The sequence below is a fragment of the Macaca thibetana genome, chromosome 17, assembly GCF_024542745.1.
Source record: "Macaca thibetana thibetana isolate TM-01 chromosome 17, ASM2454274v1, whole genome shotgun sequence".
Taxonomy (NCBI): domain Eukaryota; kingdom Metazoa; phylum Chordata; class Mammalia; order Primates; family Cercopithecidae; genus Macaca; species Macaca thibetana.
Genome location: NC_065594.1, coordinates 91,807,181 through 91,829,179, shown reverse-complemented (window position 1 = coordinate 91,829,179; position 21,999 = coordinate 91,807,181). Strand labels below are relative to the sequence as shown.

Here is a 21,999-nt window from a genome sequence, read left to right as displayed (position 1 = left end):
CATCCATTCACCTCAGTCCTCATCCGTTCACCTTAGTCCTCACCCGTTCACCTCACTTCTCCTCACCTGTTCACCTCAGTCCTGCTCATCCATTCACCTCAGTCTTCACCCATTTACCTCAGTCCCCCTGTTCACCTCACTCTCCTCACCTGTTCACCTCAGTCCTGCTCATCCATTCACCTCAGTCTTCACCCATTTACCTCAGTCCCCCTCACCCATTCACCTCACTCCTTCACCTGTTCACCTCAGTCTCTCCTCATCCATTCACCTCAGTCCTCATCCGTTCACCTTAGTCCTCACCCGTTCACCTCACTTCTCCTCACCTGTTCACCTCACCTCAGTCCCCCTCATCCATTCACCTCAGTCCTCATCCGTTCACCTTAGTCCTCACCCGTTCACCTCACTTCTCCTCACCTGTTCACCTCAGTCCTCAACTGTTCACCTTAGTCCTCACCCGTTCACCTCAGTCCTCCTCACTGTTCACCTTAGTCCTCACCCGTTCACCTTCTCCTCCTCACCTCTTCACCTTGGTCCTCCTCACCTGTTCACCTCAGTCCTCCTCATCCATTCACCTCAGTCCTCACCCGTTCACCTCAGTCCCCCTCACCCGTTCACCTCACTTCTCCTCACCTGTTCACCTCAGTCCTCATCCATTCACCTCAGTCCTCACCCGTTCACCTCAGTCCCCCTCACCCGTTCACCTCACTTCTCCTCACCTGTTCACCTCAGTCCTCATCCATTCACCTCAGTCCTCAACCATTCACCTTAGTCCTCACCCGTTCACCTCAGTCCTCCTCACTTATTCACTGCGGTTCTCCTCACCTCTTCACCTTGGTCCTCCTCACCTGTTCACCTCAGTCCTCCTCATCCGTTCACCTCAGTCCTCCTCACTCATTCACCCCGGTTCTCCTCACCTGTTCACCTCGGCCATCTTACCCATTCACCTCGCTCCTCCTCACCTGTTCACCTTAGTCCTTCTCCTCACCTGTTCACCTCAGTCCCATCCATTTTACCTCAGTCCTCACCCGTCCCCCACCTCAGTCCCCCTAGTCCTCACCCATTCACCTTCACCTCAGTCCTCACTGTTCACCTCAGTTCACCTCAGTCCTCACCCGTTCACCTCAGTCCCCCTCACCCCGTTCACCTCACTTCTCCTCACCTGTTCACCTCAGTCCTCATCATTCACCTCAGTCACCTCACCCATTCACCTCACTCCTCCTCACCTGTTCACCTCAGTCCTCCTCATCCATTTACCTCAGTCCTCACCCATTCACCTTAGTCCTCACCCATTCACCTCAGTCCCACTCACCCGTTCACTGCAGTCCTCCTCACTCATTCACCCCGGTTCTCCTCACCTGTTCACCTCCGCCTTCTCACCCGTTCACCTCAGTCTCCTCACCCCCACCCTGCTCTGTTGTTCACCTCGGTCTCTGAGACAGGACCAGACACAGAGGCGGCCGCTGGTGCAGCAGGGTCAAGGGGCATCCTGGGCGCCAGCCTCTCAGGCTCTCGGCCAGTCATCCCCGGACCGGTCTCGATCTGTCGGTGCTTCCTTGGGTCCTTCTCCAACCGGCGTCCTTTTCAGCAGCAACAGGGAGGCTGCAGAGGCTTCCGGGCTGTGGAAGGCTTGACCAACAGAGCCAGGGGCTGGAGTCATGAGCGATCATAGCCACCGTCACTGAGAGGGCTTTCTGGGTCGTAGCCGCTGTGACTGAGCGGGCTTTCTAGATCATAGACATGGTCGCCGAGGAGGCTTTCTAGATCATAGACACTGTCGCCGAGGAGGCTTTCTAGATTGTAGCCACTGTCGCTGAGTGGGCTTTCTAGATTACAGCTGCTGTTGCTGACTGGGCTTTCTAGATCATAGACATTGTTGCTGAGCAGGCTTTCTGAGTTGTAGCCACTGTCGCCGAATGGGCTTTCTAGATCGTGGCCTCTGTCGCTGAGCGGGCTTTCTAGATTGTAGCCTCTGTCCAGAGCAGGCTTTCTGGGTGGCAGCCTCTGTTGCTGAGTGGGCTTTCTAGGCTCAGTTACAGGCCACGTGCTCTGCATTCGCTGCCTCCTCTGCTTCTGCCCGCTTCTCTGGGGCTCACCCATCCTGCAGATGAGGGGCCGAGGGCTCAGAGGGAAGGGCCTGCGTATGCATCACTGTGTACACAGATCCCATGGTGAGGTGCAGTCCCAGACCCCTGCTCGACCCCAAACCTGTCTTTACCGCCACCTAAAACCCCCAAGCCCCTCGTCTCCCAAGCCCTTTCATAGTCCGCTCTGCCCACCGCCCCCACTCTCATGGCCTCTGGTGCAGCCACAGGGCCTTGGTAATGGGGGACAGTTGGGGGGACTATCTTTTCGGGGTCTCCTCTGTGGCCCCATCTGCCGGGGAGGAAAGGTCACGGGGGCCCGTGTGGGGCGAGGCAGCATGAAGGGCTTTGCTGTGGGGACACAGGTCCGGGATGGGCTCTCGGCCACCCTGCGGCCTCCCGTCGGGTGTGCACAGCTAGGCCTGAACTTCCCGGCTGCAGGAGGCTGTCATTCCCAGACCCGCCATAGAGAGGCAGTGCAGGACAGGGCTTGAGGTCCCAGCCCAGGTGCTGCAGCTTCTGGGCTCAGCCTCCACTCTGTCCACTGACAGATCCTGGCTTCTCTGCCAAGCCCCCTGTGGTCAGCGGGGTGAGGATGGGAGGGTGAGGTGACGGTCAATCCTCATGTCAGCCTGGCTGAGCCATGGCACCCAGATATCTGGACAGACACCCGTGGGATGCGGCTGTGAATTACTTTTTCTATGAAATTAATGTTAACTCAGTGGACTTTGAGTAAAGTCGTCTGGCTGTGGTGTGGGTGGGGCTCATCCACCCTGCGGAACGTCTTAAGAAAAAGACTGTGGTCCCCACGGAAGAGGGAATCCTGCTCTGCACTTGAACGGCAGCATCGACTCTCTCAGGTTCCCGACCAGTTCCCGAAAACCTCCCCCACTGTGATGTGTGTGTGTGTGTGTGTGTGTGTGTGTGTGTGTGTGTGGGTGGTCCCACAGCTGCTGCTCCGGGAGCCCCTCACCACTCCAGGCGTGGGGCTGCCCTCGGGGCTGGAGGCCACGTGATGACCACAGGGTGGCGGTCGTGTATCCTCACTGCCCGGTGCCGTCGCCTTCCGGTGGATGAGACATGTGGCTCCGAGTCAGCCCCCAGCAGGGGCGGGGATGGGGTGGGGTCCGCTGTCCGCCGTTCCTATTATTAATCATCTCCTTCGCTTCCTCAGACCTACTGTTTTCGACGTCTAAATCAGTCCTCACCACCACCTCACGAGCTGACAGCTCTTGCCCCTGACTTTGAGACGCAAACTCTAGAACTCCCTTCCTGGAGCCTGTGTTGCCTGGGACAGGGGTGGCCAGGGTGGAATTGGGAGCACCTGGTTGCTCGCTCCCGGCCAGCCCTGCCTGCCCCACCCAGTCCCGGGGACGGATTCCTGGTGTTTCGGGGCTGTCTGCCGGCCATCTGCCTGGTGGGGACGTCGGAATCACCTTTTATAAACCTCTTCTATCAGTGATTCAGGATCGAGGAGTAGAAGTGCTTTCTGGGTTGAAAAACATCATGTGGGGTCTTTAGCTGGAAAACATTTTATTACAATTTTTTTTTAAGTCTATGTGGCCTCTTAAAAAGTCCCCTCGTTTTAACACGGTGTTTCCCGGGCCTGCCACGTTTAGCCTTCTAAAGCTTCATATGCAGCCTCTTACCTAGGAAATGATGCAGTTGTTTAGTCTTTTGTAAGGAGCAAGCCTTTGGTCTAAGAAGAAGCATGGCTGGAAGAGGTGGTGCTGCTGGGAGACCGGCCCCAGGCACCCGTGGAGGTGGGGCTCGTGGGAGAGGTGGGGCCTGCAGAGACCCGTCCTGAGGTTTGCACTCCCAGAGCTGCGCAGGGCAGCATAGGAGCCACCGGTCACACAGATCATTTACATTTAAACTCATCCAGATAAAATGAAGAGTTCAGTTCTCCGAGTTCAGTTCTCCAGTCGCACCCACTGGAAGCGCTCAGGAGCCCACCGTGGTCCCTGTGCAGGGAGGGACTGCAGGGCAGGCCTCTCCTCCTGCTGAGAAAGCTCCCGTGGGCGCAGCTCCCACTAAGGTTTGTAAATAAAGCTTCCCGGGATACAGCCATGCCCGTGGTTTGTGGATCCCCTCTGCTGCTCTTTTTTTTTTTTTTTTTTTTTTTTGATAGAATCTTCCTCTGTCACCCAGGCTGGAGTGCAGTGGCGTGATCTCAGCTCATTGCAGCCTCAGTCTCTCAAGCTCTAACAGTTCTCCTGCCTCAGCCTCCTGAGTAGTTGGGATTACAGGTTCCCGCCACCATGCCTGGCTAATTTTGAAAAATATATATTTTTAATAGAGACAGGATTTCACCATGTTGGCCAGGCTGGTCTTGAACTCCTGGCCTCAAGTGAGCCACCACACCCGGCCTCTAGTGCTTTTGTGCTACAGTCTGGAGGTTGAGTTGCCAAGTGACCAGAGAGCCTGTGAAGCCCCAAATGCTTTTCATCTGGCCCTTGATGGAGAGCCTTTGCCGACCCCTGCCCTAAAGCACAGCTGTGAAATCCAGCTGGGTCTGCCTGCCAGGCAGTGTGACTGCATCACACTTGAGGCCCATTGTAGGTGGTCATGTGGGGTGTTGGGGTGCTGGCCTTGCCATGTTGTGAGTGGTAGGTCTGGGCTGTGCTAAGGCAGTGGACACGGCAGGGTTTCTGTGCGTAGCAGCAAAGGTGCCAGTCGTGGAGAGCATGGGGGGTGGGGAGGCAGGCAGGGAGCGGCCTCAGCACAGATGTCCTCAAGTGTGCCTGAACGTGCGAACCCGTGGGGTGTGTCCAGCCAGCGTGTGAGCAGTGTCTCCTTGGGCAGAGGTGCGTCAGGCCATGGGACTACCTGGGACCATTTCCTTTGGCTGGGGCACAAGGAGACGGAGGACCACATCGGAGCAGAAACCACCCCTCTGCCCAAGGAAAAGGACCACAGACTATTTCCAGAGAGACCAGGAATAGCAGGCCTCCTGGCCCATGGTCCCCAGGGGAAAGAGGCCATGATTTCCAATGGAAATCAGGTTCATCTCTGGAGAGCTGTGTCTAGAAAGTGCAGTTCACCAAACAGCATAAACTCCAGAAAAGGGAAGCTCACGCTTGGAATAAAGGTGAGGAGGGCGCTGAGCATCAATAGCAGAAGTCCTTGGAGCCAAAGCCACGCAAGGAGGCTGGCACTGGGGTGTGGGGCTTGGGCCTGCGCGGTTCTGGAAGGGTCTATTCCAGCCGCCGAGGACTGGGCTCAGCTGATTGAACAGTGAAGACACAGGCAAGTTAGGGGTGGGGTGGGTTGTGGCAGTCCAGCCCTCTTCTCTGTGGGAGGACGATGGCCGGGTCCTCTGCGGCTCTTGCTGTGTAGACACTACTCAAAAGTAGCATCTTCTGAAAGGTGGTGAAACTCCTGGAGATGGTTTAACAGCAGAGTGTGCTTTTGTGAATACACGAACGGTGGCCGGGCGCAGTGGCTCACGCCTGTAATCCCAGCATTTTGGGAGGCAGAGGTGGGCGGATCACCTGAGGTCAGGAATTCGAGACCAGCCTGGCCAACATGGGGAAACCCGGTCTCTACTAAAAATACAAAAATAAGCTGGGTGTGGTGACATGTGCCTGTAATCCCAGCTACTCAGGAGGCTGAGGCAGAAGAATCGCTCTAACCTGGGAGGCAAAGGTTACAGTGAGCCGAGATGGTACCCCTGTACTCCAGCCTGGGTGACAGAGCGAGACTCCATCTCAAAAAACAAAACAAAACAAACAAACAAAAATCCAAAACCAGAATGGGGGAGTGGTGTCCTGACATGTATTCAGTTAAAATCTCAGGGAGGGCAAGCAGATGCCCTGTCTGCAGTCATGTGTCTCTGAGCATGGCATCTCGACCCTCCCTGTAAGTGACTGTCTCAACTATGCACTTTTCCAAGTTCTCCTGCTGCTTATCTGTGGTCACTGCAGGGCTGGGGGATGCTTTGGGTCCCTTGGCCTCTGAACTGTGGTTCTCAGAGGACCCAGGGTTGGAACCTGTTCATCTGGACACAGCCGTTGGCTCGTAGGGGCAGAGGGAACCTCCTCTGGAATCAGAGTGAGGAACTGGGAGGATCTTGGGCAGAAGGCCAGCTGTACCACTGTGTGTCAGCACTTCATCATGGTTTATGTTTTGGAAATCTAAGAGTCTGGGGTGTGGCTCTCAATCTTGTTTAGGTACCGGTTTCCCCCAGAGCACCAGAGGTGACCAGGGCCTGCTGCAAGATGGAGGGAGAGGGTTTGTGCATTTAACAACAGACCAGCTGGTTGAGAAACTCAAATTGCATGAGGAACTATACATAGTTCACTAATAGGTGACTTACTCTATGAACATGGAAGAGACGTTCCAGATAGCATACAGGTGTAACTTGATTCTAGTGTGAAGTTCCAATTCCTACTCATTGATAGAGCCCTTGGCCAGCAATTCTCTCTTTGTCTCTCTCTCTCTCTCACACACACACACACACACACACACACACTCACTCGCTGTGGATGTATCAAGCAGTGTCCTTCTGCAAAGCACTTTGTCAAGGTGGTTTGGGGACCAGCCTTGCCCTGGTCCTGACCCTGCTACCTGTGTTCTTCCATTACCCTGGTCTTGTTCTGTTCCTGGTGCATGTGCTCTTAGTCATTGATGATACTGGTGATAGAATGCAATGCTCAGAGCCCTCTCAGTCTGTCTGTGACAAATTAACATTCAATCCTAAAACTGTACAGAGTTTGGGAAGTGGCTGGCTGTTGCCCTGGGTGTTTGGCTCTTGGTTGGTCCTGCCCAGACCCACAGGAGGTGGCACAGCTGCCACTTCTAGTTTCTGGAGCCACCTCTGAGCTCCCTAATGTTGCAGTGCTCCCCACTGCTCACACACACCCCTTCCCCTGAGGTGGTTCTAGTCTGCTCCCTCCCTGACCCCAAGTACAGAAGCTCTGTTTTTTCCTATTTGTGGCAAAATCCTGTCTTCCTTGTAGATGTCAGGATGTAGCTGGTTAACTCTGTTTCTAGATTAAAGATTCTCAAAATGTGGTTCTGGGATAAGTAGCAGCCCCATCCTCACTGAAAACAATGGGAAAACCTGGATAAAATGCAGATATGGATATTGAAAAACTTCCAAGATGGGCAGAACTTGAGTGGTCAAGATTAAGAGAGAAGGACATTTGTGGATGTGAGTTTTATATTCTGAGCTCATCACCCCCTTGAGGCATTTGCTAATTCTTATGCATCACAGACAGGTTGAGCAGCACGGCAGGAAGCAGTTGCTAGGAGGCTTTCAGCAATCTCCCAGGGCTGGGAAGAACAAATGTGAGTTGAGGGCTTCTTACACAGCCAGGGCTTCTGGTGCTGAGATCCCAGAAAGAAGAGGCATGTTCAGTGTAGTGAATCCAACTAGCCAACCTGCTTGTCCCCCTAAAGCATTCCCTAAGTCCTCAGCTGTGCCGCTGGGGAGAAGGTCAGTAGAAAGTGGTAGCAGAGAGGCTGAGGAGCTAAAGAACTTTCAAGCAGTCTCCCAGTGTGAAAAATAAAAGTTGCATTTGAAGGGCCCTGGTAAATTCTCAGAGCTCTAAATTGGAACTCCCATAGGAACAAGGAAAAGTAGAAATAGACCAGGGGTTACAAAGACAAATCTAGTATTAAAACAACTTAATTGGTCGGGCGCGGTGGCTCAAGCCTGTAATCCCAGCACTTTGGGAGGCCGAGACGGGTGGATCACGAGGTCAGGAGATCGAGACCATCCTGGTGAACACAGTGAAACCCCGTCTCTACTAAAACTACAAAAAGCTAGCCGGGCGAGGTGGTGGGCGCCTGTAGTCCCAACTACTCGGGAGGCTGAGGCAGGAGAATGGCGTGAACCCAGGAGGCGGAGCTTGCAGTGAGCTGAGATCAGGCCACTGCACTCTAGCCTGGGCGACAGAGCGAGACTCCGTCTCAAAAAAAAAAAAAAAAAAAAAAAAAACAACTTAATTAAGATGATCTGTCCTCACTCTAACTGGCTACCAGAACTAGATGTCTTTCAGAGTGTCTAGTTTTTCATCACGTGATGTCCAGCATTCCATCAAAAAGTACCAATCATATCAATAATCCAGGCAATAGAAACAGACTTCTGGGTAATACAGATATTGGAGTTATCAAATACAGATTAGACATAACTGTGATTAATATATCCATAAAACAGATGACACAGTGGTGAACGTCACAGATAAGTGGAATCCATGAAATAGAACCAAATGGAAATTCCAGAATTAAAATATATAGTAATTAAAACTTAATTATGATGATTAAATGATTAGCCAAAGCTGAAGAGAGATTTAGTGATCTGGATGTAGGTCAGGAGAAAATATTCAGATTAAAATAAAAGAGAACAAAGAATGAAAAATAAAAAGAGTATAAGAAAAACGTGGGACACAGCACAAACATCGAACATGCGTAATTGGAGGAGAGAAGAAGAGAGAGAGAAAAAAGGCACAGAATATTTGAAAAGACAGGATTTTTCAGAACTTAATAAATAAGCCATGGGTTCAAATATCACCATAAACCCCAGACGGGATAAATGCAGTGAAAACACAGCTAGGAACATCATTGTGAAAATGCTGAAATGAAAAGGCAAAGAGAAATGATTAACATTAGCCAGAGGTAGAAAGACACGTTACTGTCCAAGGAGCAGTAATAACACAAAGAGCGACAGCAGATTCCCCAGGAGAAATGATGGAGGTCAAAAGACAATGGAAAAGAAAGTTGGCTAATCTAGAGTGTACGTCTAGTGAAAACATTCTTCAAAACATGAAGGTAAAGATATTTTCAGAAAAATAAAAACCTAAGAATTTTCCCAGTAGGCCTACACTAAAATACTAAAAGGAGTTAGTTGGCAGGAATATACTGATAGCCAGAAGCATTAAAAATGCACAATGGAATGAAGAACAAATAAAAGAGTAAATATGTGAATAAATCCAAAACAAATATTAAGTGCATAGACCTAAGTATAATATTTTGAAGCATTTAAAATATATGTAGAATTAAAATTTGTGACAAAAATAATGCAAAAAATGGTAAGTGGAGTTAAGTATTCCCCTTGCGTTATTCAGGAAATGGTAAAAGTACTAATTTTAGGTTATAGGAAGTCCAAGATGCATACTGTAGTAGTCTCTAATATAACCTTGAAAATAATATTAAAAATACATAATCCATGATCTAATAGAGGGGGAAATTGAATGAAAAAAAACTTGCTCAATCCAAATAAAGTGAAAGAAAAGAAAAGTTAGGAAGTGGTTAAAAGTATTAATTTTAGGTGATGGTAAGTCAAGGATATATATTGTAGTCTCTAATATAACCTTTAAAACAATATTAAAATACATGATGATCTAATAGAGGGGAAAATGGAATGAAAAAATACTTGCTTAATCCAAATAAAGTGAAAGAAGAAAAAAATGAGGCATGTGAGACAAATAGAAAATAAATAGTGACATCATAGAAACAAACCCAGCTATAGGACTACTTATATTTCACAGAAAAGGATGAAATATGCCGATTAAAAGACAAAAGGACTGGATTTCTAAAAATGTGCTCCTATATATTACCTAAAAAAAAAATATATATATATACACATATATATTAAATATAACACTACAGTGAAGTTTAAAGTAATAGGATGGAAAATGATATACCATGCAACCTTTACCAAGAGAAAGTTAGTGTGGCTATGTTAATACCAGACAAAATGAATATAAGGCAAGAAGAAATACTACAGATAAAGAGGGATATTTCATAACAATAGAGGCTGAAATCCACCAGAAAGACAATTTAGTCTGTAGGACCCTAGCAACAAAGCTTTGAAACATACAAAGGAAAATAGAACTAAAGAAACAAATCACTTGCATTCAGAGTGGGGTTTTTTCCTCACCTCTTTTGACATTTGATGACTGAAGAGCAATGAGTAAGGAGATATTTTAACCACACAATTAACAAACTTGACTCGACTGACTCTATGGGATCCCACCCCCCAAAACTGCAGAATACACCATCCTCCCAAGTTCCAAATGGAATTTTTACTAAAATTGGCTGTATGTTTGGCCATAAATCAACTCTCAAAAAATTTCAAAAACTGAAATCATACAGCGTACGTTAATATGTTTCACCATTGCCTCCCACCCATAACATATAATAGGGGACCACTCTGGCCACAGTTCCCACCTGGGTGGCAGAGCCCCCCTGACGCTCACCCACCCCTGCCCTGGCACCTTTGGGACACTTTTTTCCTGGAATGCCCATCCTAGTACATGTGGGCGATCACTTCCCCCTCACAGGCACGTCTTTAACACCCCTCTAAGCCAGTTCATCACTTGCCGTGGGTTAGCTATTAACATTGATGTTCTTCCTCGTCAGCTTAGTTCCCGACTCTGTCTTAAGCCTCCTGGGAACAGCGACGGTGGGTCCCATACAGCAAGAGGGGTGTGCTTGAGCCCTGCACAGCAATCATTGACCTGGAGACCCAACGTGTTCCCTAACAGCGATGGTGGGTCCCATACAGCAAGAGGGGCGTGCTTGAGCCCTGCACAGCAATCATTGACCTGGAGACCCAATGTGTTCCCTAACAGCGACGGTGGGTCCCATACAGCAAGAGGGGTGTGCTTGAGCCCTGCACAGCAGTCATCAATCTGGAGACCCAACGTGTTCCCTAACAGCGACGGTGGGTCCCATACAGCAAGAGGGGCGTGCTTGAGCCCTGCACAGCAATCATTGACCTGGAGACCCAACGTGTTCCCTAACAGCGACGGTGGGTCCCATACAGCAAGAGGGGTGTGCTTGAGCCCTGCACAGCAATCATTGACCTGGAGACCCAACGTGTTCCCTAACAGCGACGGTGGGTCCTGTACAGCAAGAGGGGCGTGCTTGAGCCCTGCACAGCAGTCGTCAATCTGGAGACCCAACGTGTTCCCTAACAGCGACGGTGGGTCCTGTACAGCAAGAGGGGCGTGCTTGAGCCCTGCACAGCAGTCGTCAATCTGGAGACCCAACGTGTTCCCTAACAGCGACGGTGGGTCCTGTACAGCAAGAGGGGCGTGCTTGAGCCCTGCACAGCAATCATTGACCTGGAGACCCAACGTGTTCCCTAACAGCGATGGTGGGTCCCATACAGCAAGAGGGGCGTGCTTGAGCCCTGCACAGCAATCATTGACCTGGAGACCCAACGTGTTCCCTAACAGCAACGGTGGGTCCTGTACAGCAAGAGGGGCGTGCTTGAGCCCTGCACAGCAGTCGTCAATCTGGAGACCCAACGTGTTCCCTTGGCTGTTTTCAGTGCCATCCCTGAGACAGGGAGTATTTTGATGTGATCAAACTATTAAATGAAACGTCCAGCTTTTGAAGACTGTGTAATCAGGGATCTCGTGTGGTCAGGACAGAGGACAGAGAGTGATCAAATCGATGGCACTTTTTATGTTTTGTCTTCTCTGGGTCAGCACTGCTCTGCCAAGGGGGACAAACCCTGCAAGGCCCTGCTTGGAAAACGATGATGCCGTTGACGATGAAAACATCCAGCAGCAAGGGCCTGGCCTGGGGCACGGTGTCAGGTCCGCAGCAGGCCACATGACGGTCTGGCAGTGAGTGAGCCACTGAATACCGCTGAGCCCCAGGCCCACTCATGTGGAGTGGAGGCGACGCCTGCCTCCCGGCCTTGCTGTGAGGACTTGGTGGCCCACTGTGCATGGAAACAACTTATAAACCACAGAGTTCGCTAAAAATGCTTTGTGAGATCCATGCACAAAACAGAAAAATAAAAACTGCAAGCACACAAAGGAAGGAGAACTACGCAGAGCTGTCCCTGTATTATTAGAGAGGCTGCAACGTGGTTTAGTAGAGACAGGATAGCATTGGGCATCAGAAATAACCATCCTGCCCTGCCACCGACTTACTGACTAGCAAGTCAGGTGTCCTCGCTGCCTCGGTTTCCTCATCTGGAATTGAGGGATTGCATGAAAGGCCTCAAAGGGCCATTCCGACACAAGCGTTCTCTGATTCCAACCCCTCAGTCCTCTGCAGTTGCCTCGAAGACACCATAGAAAGATGGCATAGGATGTTTGCATCTCTTAGGAAGAGAGCACAGCCAGCAGCCACAAGTACAATGGCAGCATCTGATTCTGTTTCCAGCTGCCTTTGAAAATGGTGTTATTAATAGAAAGGACACCAATCCACTGCTAAACTGCGCAAAAGGCACGGAAGTCCTCTGTCCAGGATCGTTCTCAAACGCGATCCATGAGCTTCTCCAAGCCTGGCTGCCTTTCTAGTCCAGGATCATTCTCAAATGCGATCCATGAGCTTCTCCAAGCCTGGCTGCCTTTCTAGCGAAGTGGGAAAATCATATTTTATCCTGAATCTTTCCAGATGGTCACCTCAATGAGTCCAACAGAGCTTGCAGCCCATCCACCATCAGAATCAGTTTGGATAAGAAAAGTTGCCCAAGATGTGTCCTGGTCACCCCCAGCCCCTACCCCCAGCTAATGCTGTAGGTCACACACACCACCTGGAGCAAACCTTCACCTTCCACAACACACAGTCCCAGCCAGCATTCCCAAGCTTGGCAAACGTTCTGAAGCAATGAGGCTTCGTGTGTGCGCATGTGTTGTGTGTGTGTGTGTGTTGCATGTGTGCATGTTGCACATGTTTGCATATTGTATGCATGTGCATTGCATGCGTGCACATGTTGCATGTGTACGTGTTGGATGTGCATGTACATTGCATGTGTGTGCATGTTGCATGTGTGCGTGTTGTGTTGTATGCATACACATGTATGTCCATGTGTGCATGTTGTATGCGTGCACGTGTTTTATGTGCATGTGTGTTGTGTATACGTGTGTTATATGTGTGCTTGTGTGTTTTGCAAGGCATGGCAGCAGGGAAGAGACTCTCAGGCCTTCGTAGTCTCTGTTCCTCATGGACGAATTCTTTATGTGCTCCGAGATTATGTTATTTGTAGACAGAATATTCTGATGCTCTTATTTCCAGACTCAATATATTTTTTTGTTTCTTGTTTTCTTTTTCTTTTTTTTTTTTTAAACCCAAATCCCACGCACCCTGTGGTTTAACACTTAAATAAACCAACTCCAATTGGGATTGTGTGAATAAACAATTTTCCTTTATGCAGAATGGTTCAGAGAACGTGGGCATGTGCACACAAGTGCCCTGTTCCAGAGGCTGGCGCGTGGGGGTTCTAGCAGGCTCGTCTCCTGTGCAGAGGCTCTGGGGCTGTGGCCTCACTGACTGTCTCGGCTCTTTCTCTGAGAGCTGGTCCTCTGCTGCTCGTTACGGAAAATGTTTCCTGTGTAGAAAGAGGAGATTTTGAGCCTGGCAGTGTGTGGTATGTGGGAGATGGGGACACCGGCAGGATCAAGGGACACCAGGGGACAGGAGGAACCGAGCCCTCAGTTATGGAGGGAGGGGAGAGCCCTGCGGATGTATCCGAGGCAGGAGGACAGAGGGGGTGCTGGCTGCGTCGGGCTGCCTTTGGCTCTCCCCGCAGGGCCACCCTGTCCAGAGTAATTTCCCCTGCATTCTCCCTCAAAACCCATCGACAACTCCAAGCTTGGCAGGGCTGGGCCGGTCCTCCTCCTCCCCTCACAGTGGCCGGCTATGGATCTCATTCCTGGGATGTCAGTACCAGGAGGTGGGGGACTCCCGGTTCTTCACTGTCCAGCATTGCCAGGGCTCTGGAAGTCCCCACTGTCAACTCTGGGGCTTCTGTTGCCAACGGCCGCACCTAGTGGTGCTAGTGACGTACAGGAGCTTCATCAGTGGAGAGGCCCCTATCTTTTGCTGTCTGAGTTATAGGAGAATTTGTGGTTCTCCCTGCAGAACAGTCAGGTCCCAGGGAACTGGAACCTTGACAAGGTCAATCATGAAATTGTATCTGAAGCAGTAGAGGTTGTCCTGGACAGTGGCACGGTCTGGGAAACTGGCCGTGGCTTGAACAACCGCTCACTGCCCTTTCCACACCGTGTGTGTTGGCCTGGTCCCTGCTGCTGGGGATATGTGCCGACCTTGTGGCCTGGGTTTTCGTGGTCTGACTGGGGACTGACACTGGCCTGGCAAAGTTGGAAGGTGCTCCAGATGGAAGGTCTCAGGCTGCGTGGACGGGCATGTGCTGCAGGGTATTGGGGGGAGGGTCTGGGCACACTGGGCCGCCATGTGAATCAGGGATGCCAGGAGGACAGGAGGGCTGTCAGCCTCACCCAGGACTGGCTCCCAGGTGTTCTGGAAAGCTCCGAGGAGAAGCCTTGGGCCAGGGGCAGAAGCCACAGGATCTGCATGGCCAACTCTTAGCAGGCGGGCAGTGGTGGAGCTGTGTGAATAGGGAGTGGAGAAGGGCTGGACTGGGGGTCCTCACTCCATGAGAGGGTAGGGGGCTTCCTGACCGGGGTGTGGGGGCCCTTTCTGGGCCTGTCACAAAGGAGCAGGCTCCTGCCACCACGTGGTTGGGACCCTTGTGTGGGTGGGTGGTGGCAGTCTTGTGAGTCCTGATTATTCTTGGGAAAAGGGGAACTGGTCCCCTGCTCCATTCAGCTGAAAAGGGAGAGCACTCCCTCACTGACAAGGGCCTTGACTCCTTGAATTGGACTTGTCCGGTCAGGTGTCCACCCATCAGCGGCTGGACAGGGCTCCTGTGGAGCTCAGGTGGGTCCACCTGGGGCTGGGCTCACCTGCTCTCCCTGGAGCTGCCCGGTGACACACCTGTCCCTTGAGCAGGAAAAAAAAAGCCCCAAATGAGAAGACATTTATCTACTATTTCCAATCTACCTGAAGATCTTCCAATATTTTGAAGGATTTTGTCCAGAAAGGATAGATTTTCATACTGAGTGTTCTTTGAATTCGTCTTTTCTGTGGGGAAAACAATAAGTACAATGATCACGCTTTGTAAATAATTAAGGCATGATTCCACGTTTTCGTTTAACTTCAGGGAGCTGTAAGTGCTGAGCAAAGCACCCACGCACAGAGCAGGCGAGGTGAGGTGCCGCGGCTTCTCGAGACACAGCCTCAGGCGAGGCCATCAAAACCTTTCCTCCAACAAGCCCCAGAAAGTGTGGCTTGGTGCCTAAGCGATGAGTGGAGTCCTACATCTTCGTGCTTTCTCTGTGTTTTCTCTTTACACTCTTAGGAGACGCTAGCATAGAAGTATTCTGTCCACTGTGTCCTAAGGGCTCCCCACCGCCGGTGGTGAGCAGGGCTCCCTTCTGTGGATCTGACACTCATGGTCACTTGAGCCACAGTCCTTGGACCTGGACACAGGTTTTACAGACGCTGAATTTTCCCCACGTCTCTTCCTGTCCAGCCCTTTCTACCAATAACTGTGCTGTGTGGTCCCCGCTGCTCAGGGAGAGGTGCAGGCAGTGTGGGGTGGCATCGGTCCAGCAGCGGCTCCAAGTCCCCCCAAACCGGCCCTGGTCGCTGCAGCTGGTGGCTGGGGGGCTCCCTTTGAAGCAGCCCCCAGCCTGGGAGGTGCCCTTTCCTCTGTAGGGGGGCACCCTACAGAGAACCCTAATCCTCTTCCTTTATTTACTCTTCTTACTCTCAAAGTACGCCAGGAGGCCCCACCTCTCTTTAGTTCTCCCAAAACTCTGCAGGTGCAACCTGGAACCCTTAAAAATACTGTTTGGTCATCTGCATTTTGTGAACACATGAATAATGACTACTGTTGACGGGCCTGGCCCCTCAGTCTCATTTCTTGGAAACAAGAACCCCTTATGTATGCCTGCTGAGCACCTAGCAGGCTCAGCAGGGATTGCAGAGTAAATGTCTCTTGTTGACATTAATGTTACAGGAAATGAATGATTATTACATGAATTTATATATGTCCCATGGGATACTTAGATTTACCAGGTCCTAAAGTCTTAAACTGAAGTTTAGGCACAGTCAGTATGTCAGGAATGATATTATGAACCACAAAGCTTTTCCTACTCCCAGAAGTCACGGATTACATGGGGAAGTTGGGTTTTCCGGCAACAAGGAAGGGAGGGTAGTTACAGATCTATTTTCCTCTTAATTCATTTTACATTAAGAGGAACGTGGATCTGCAAACATTCATTAAAGGCTGTGGGCATCCCTAAAGGCTGCTTCAGGCTTTAAAAACATTTATCTAAATTAATATTAGGTGCTCAGTTTATATATTTAATAAGGATACAAGCCCATGGAACAATTTTTAAGGTTTAGAAAAGACGGTCAGTGAAACATCAGGCTGTTTCCGGTGGTTGGCCCTCACTACCAGTTTCCTCCTGGAGGCTACCACTGTGACCCACTTTCCTGTGTATCTTTCCAGGGGTAACCTACACCGGAGAGATTGCTGCCAATTTCGTACTCAAAATGAATTCGCACAGTGCTTTTTAAGAGAAGAGTCCTTAGAAAATTTTGGCAGATAATTTAGGTTAGCTACTTGTGGAAACGTATGTAATTCATCATTTAATACAAAACATTTTATCTTAAATTTGCTTATTTGTAGAGTGTACTCTCTAGCCCTTGGGAGTCCCAGGGAAGCGTATACGATGCTAACATTTCCCCGTTCCCCATGTATGTGTGGTTTCATTCGACCGTAGGGCACCTGGTGAAGCCCGTGGGTAATACTTAGTCTTCATGTGTAGACGAGGCCTCAGTGAGGCAAAGCACCTTCCTAAGATCACTGAGGTTGTATGCAGCCGAGCTGGGAGAACCCAGAGGCCATCACCCCAGTCCTCCCTTTTCCTTCCAGAGTTGAAATGCAGAGCTTTTCACAGTTCCGGGATTCTCAATGGAACCACATGGGTAAAAATCTAGTATTTGAATTTTTAATGTCTGGAAAGGATGGAGTAACAAGGATGAGACTTATCCTCCCAATTTAATTAAAAAACAAGAAAAAATATATGAAACAGTGATTTCCCATATATCAGAGAATAAGCAGCAAAGGCCAGTGATCTACTGAGAGATGGAAAGCAGCTGAGTGCAGCCCTAGGATTGCTTTAGGCATTGTCTGGGGAGTTTCCAGGGCAGCATTAGGAGTGAGAACTTAGGCAGAGCCCAGTGATCTCAATAGGCTGAGGGGTTTGGAGAGGTCAAAGTAGCTAGAGTTCAAAGGACAGAGTGAGAGATACACACACACAAACACACACACACAGAGAGAAAGAGAACATCTTGCAGAGACCTATGGAGAAGAGCTTGTGAGTGCAAGCTCCCTGGTGCCTGGGGCCTTTGGATTTTTCAAATGCATGTGATATCCCACACTTGGCTATGAAAAAATTCAGTGGTTACTTCTTACCCACTTGTATGGTGGTGACCTGTTTTTCTCCTGCTTGACCAAAAATGAGAAAGCTCATGTGTTCCAGCTCTGTTTGGGTAGGCTTGCCTCTCTTTTGAATTCTGCCTAGTTAACTACCCTGCTACTAGAATGTTCTTATGGGCTCAAGGAAAGCCTTGGTTGATGATCCCACTTTTTATTATTAGGGTGAGAGTAGCATTTTTGTTTTTTTTTTGAAACAGAGTCTTGCTCTTGTCACCCAGGCTGGAGTGCAGTGGCATGATCTCAGCTTACTGCAACCTCCGCCTCCTGGGTTCAAGTAATTCTCCTGCCTCAGCCTCCCAAGCAGCTGGAATTACAGGCACCCACCACTGCATCTGGCTAGACAGTAACAGTTTTGTTTTGTTTTGTTTTGTTTTTTTACAGCATTCTAAGTGGAGATAGAGAACCTGAAACATACTTATGTTGAATGCTGTATCAGAGTGTTCAATTATCAGAAGTTCTTGAAGTCTAGCAATGCTGTTATCTTGCCTGCTGCTTATTATCCATGGCGTATTGCTTCCCATCAGTTAGTGTTTTGAATTATAAGCTCACCTTTGGCAGAGCTGTTGTCTGTGAAAATCCTGTGAAGCCCAAGTTAAGGGAATCGTTCTTTACATCAAGTGTGTATTTGCTTCCACCAAGTGCCCTCTGACCCGGGGTGTAACCACATGAGACTTCCTGTCATGCTGGTTTCACAGATGAGCTATTCCAGAATACACAGAACTTGAAGTCCCCATGTGGTGCAGGCTGACACAGACGGATTTCCATTTCCCTGTGCTGGTAGATGGTTTTTTATCTACACTATCCTTTTACTGAGGGTGTAGTCTTGTTAGCAGTCATAGCATTATTCAGGGATTTAATTTGCAACACTTTTCTTCCCTAGGCCTCATCTTCTGCAAATAAACTCTAACAGCCAAATTTCTATATTTCATAAAGGAAAATCATAGTTGAGGATTGTTCTGCAATTAGATCTGTAACTTACTGCTCTGGATTTTAATTCTCTCTTGGTTTTCTAGCCCTGAAGATTTCCTTTACTTTGCTGTCAGATCATAATAGACATTTAAAAATGTTTATTATGTTTTATCTAGAATTTGTAAAGATTTTCAACTTATATAGTTTTCAACATTGGCAAACACAAATAAGTAAATTGAATCTTCTAAGTCCTTTGATTTGATTTCCATGTGACTAAAGACTATGGCAGCTGCCTAGGCCTGTGTCTCCCAATATTTCCTCAAAAAATGACACAGAAAAACAGGAAAGAAAAATAAGATTACACAAAACTAGACATTCAGGCATAACCTAACTATAAGATACTCAAGTATCAAAATAACAGTAAGTAAAAAATAAAAAATAAAAATTTCAAAGTTATAGTGAAGAATCTTTGCTCCTGCCCTACATCCACTCCATGCAACATTTATTGATGACCAATGGCAGGTTGAGATAAAACAGTGAGAAAAGTGAGTTAGAAAAAGCCTAACATTGATCTGAAAACTCTATCAGAATAAGCAAGTCCACTGTAAGACTGAAAATACTAAATATGGGTCCTGGTAGATCAGAGAAAGGTCTACAGAGAAGGAACTTAAAAAGCACATGTGAATTTTATGTATCAGTCTTCAAAATACATAACACCTGAGAAAGAGAAAAAGACCCCCCCCGCCCAAAAAAAAGAAAAAGAAAAAAAAAGAAGTAGGCTGCCTTTAGAAATTGAAGGACAAAAGACAAAAGTAGCAAAAGGGGAACATGTATGGTCCTGTGAGATTATAAAAAACCAAAAAATTCAGAGGATACACTTATTTTTCTTGTACCAAAGCAATCAAAATATTCACTAAGAATCAGTATTTTTCTATACTGATATAACTTAAATGAAAACTGAATAAAAGGTAGAAAAGTAAGGCAGAAAAACAAGAAAATGTAATGAAATAAAGAGATAAGTAAAACATGAATGAGGAAATAATAGCAAAAGTATAATAGAGGCAAAGAAGAAATAACATCTGTATAATTGGTGTAATTGAAGAAAACAGCAGCATTAACTATGGTATAGAACTAATATTTAAAGTTATAATTAAGATAACTTTATAGAAAAATAATAGGTGAGTCTAATTTTGAAAGGATCCATTTTGTATCTGGGAAAATGAATACCGAGATGTATCCTAGTAAAAACATTAGATTTCGAAGATAAAACAACCAAAAAAGCAAGGCAACAATGAAGCAGCATTCTCTATCAACTCAATGAAAAAACAAAGTGTAAACCAAGGATTTTATATCCATCTAAGTGTCTGTCAAACATCAATTTAAACATACAAGAGTCTAAAGATTTGTCCGTAGCACATTCTTCAGTAATCTGCTACAGGATGAACTTCATCAAACCAAAAGTTACCTGAACAACCTCAATGAGAACAAGTGATGGTGAAGGTGGATACACACACAAACACACACACAACTTATAATCATATATGTAAATGATTGAAACATAGATGAGACTGGAAAACTAATATGCAAATGCTATATGTATTGACAAAATAGGAGTGATAAAACTAAACTATGGGAGGTGATAAGGGAGATGAAGAGGAAAATAGAAACTCATTGATGTTGATGCCTAATTGAATCAATTAGGCAATGATTAATAGTTCAAGTACACCATTAAAAACTGATAAACCAGGGGCTGGGCATGGTGGCTCATGCCTGTAATCCCAGCACTCTGAGAGGCCGAGGCAGGTGGATCCCTTGATGTCAAGAGTTCAAGACCAGCCTGGCCAACATGGTGAAACCCAGTCTCTACTAAAAACACAAAAATTAGCCAGGTGTGGTGGCAGGTGCCTATAATCCCAGCTACTTGGGAGGCTGAGGCAGGGGAATCTCCTGAACCCAGGAGGTATAGGTTGCGGTGAGCCGAGATCATGCCACTGCACTGCAGCCCAGGTGACAGTGACAGTCTGTAACAACAACAACAACGACAACAACAACAACAAACAATCCAGAAAGTGGAGCAAGATAGCTAAATATTACCCTCCAGCGACTGACCCCTGTAGGAACATAAAATTGAACAACTATGCATGCATGCAAGAAAGCACCTTTACAAGAACTGAAAAATCAGATGAGTGATCATAGTACCTAGTTTTAGCATAATAACAAGAAAAGACACATTGAAGAAGGTAGGAAGGACAGTGTAGTATTGCCTACACCACCCTGCCCCAATACCAAGCAGCACAGTGCAGAGAGAGAATGTGTGCTTCAGGGAGGGAGGGAAGTAAGTGTGGGACCTTGCATTGTAGCTCAATGCTGGCCTCACCACAGTGGAACACAGCACCTGGCAGAATTCTGTGGTCCTTGATTCCAGGCCAGTGCCCACAGAGGGACTATTTAGACCCACCCCAGGCCAGAGGAGAATCACTGCCCTGCAGGATGAACCTGAGTCCTGCCCTGCTTCACCACTGGCTAGCTAAAGTGGCCATAGGTCCCAAATAAATTTCAGTGCCAGCAGGGCTATAGTGACCACAGTCCTTCGGTGAACCCTGTGGTGCTGCACTGGTCTGGGAGGCAGAAGGCTTGGGATGCAACCCAATTTAACACCAGATGCAGGGGCCATAGGAGTGCCCACATCACAACTCTCTCAACTCCAGGCACCGTACCTTAGAGAGAGACTCCTTCTCGGGAGAAGGAGAGAAAAGAGTACAGGGTCCTTTGCACTGGAACCTAGCACAAACCCTGCCACAGAAAAACCACGCTGGGAAGAACCCAAAAGATCCTGATTCCAGGCTATTCTGCCAGACAACATTTCTAGGCCGACCCAAGGCTGGAAGACCGTAATACCACTCTGGTATGATGGTCCTGAGTCCTGACTGGCTTCACCACTGGCTGACTAAAGTGACCTGGAGCCTCGAATAAACATCAATGGCAGTAAGGCAGTAGCAGCTGCAGGCCTTGGATGAGCTCTGGTGCTGTGCTTGTCTGGGCAGCTGTGGGACTTTGGGTGAGACCCAGCATAATGCCAGCTGTGGCGGCCATGAGAGTGCTTGTATCACTCCTTTTCCAACTCCAGCCAGCTCAGTGTGGAGAGAGACTCCGTCTCTATGGGGAAATGGAGGGAAGTGAGTGAGGGACTTTGAGAGCCCAGAGAATTCTCCCTGATTTTCCCCAACTGCATCAGAGCTGGGTATCTAGGAGGTTGCAAGAGACTTGCAGTGTAACTGGACTTAGGATGCTCTGTAGTACAAAAATGGCTGCAGTGACCACAGGCTTAAGGAACTCAACAGTCAGTCAGTATCCTTTGAATCAATGAAAGGTCCTCTGAAGGATGGGTACAATCAAAGCCCATGTGATGACTGGAATAAATATCTAACTTTTCAATGCCCAGGCACCAATGAACATTCAGAAGCATTAAGAACATTCAGAAAAATACGACTCTGTCAAATAGATGAAACAAGGCACCGTTAGCCAACCCCAGAGATACGAAGATGTGTGACTTTAAGACCGAGGATTCTACAAAAATATAGCTATTTTGAGGAAAACTTCAATAAGAGACAGAAAAGGTTGGGCGTCGTGGCTCACACCTGTAATCCCAGCACTTTGGGAAGCCAAGATGGGCAGATCACTTGACGTCAGGAGTTCGAGACCAGCCTGGCCAACATGATGAAACCC

At 48.3% G+C, this 21,999-nt stretch overlaps 1 protein-coding gene across 4 annotated transcripts in view; it reads right to left on the bottom strand.

Moving 5' to 3' along the window:
- Positions 1-13,175: 13,175 nt before the first annotated feature.
- The window catches only part of SPACA7 (sperm acrosome associated 7), a 29,534-nt gene continuing 20,710 nt past the window's right edge, over positions 13,176-21,999 (bottom strand). For all 4 annotated transcript variants that reach the window (XM_050766623.1, XM_050766624.1, XM_050766625.1 and 1 more), the window contains 2 exons: positions 14,856-14,936; positions 13,176-13,380 (listed from right to left, as the gene is read on the bottom strand). In XM_050766623.1, coding sequence (XP_050622580.1) covers positions 13,316-13,380; positions 14,856-14,936 — 146 coding nt within the window. In that variant the 3' untranslated portion in view covers positions 13,176-13,315. The remainder of the gene's footprint in view (positions 13,381-14,855; positions 14,937-21,999) is intronic.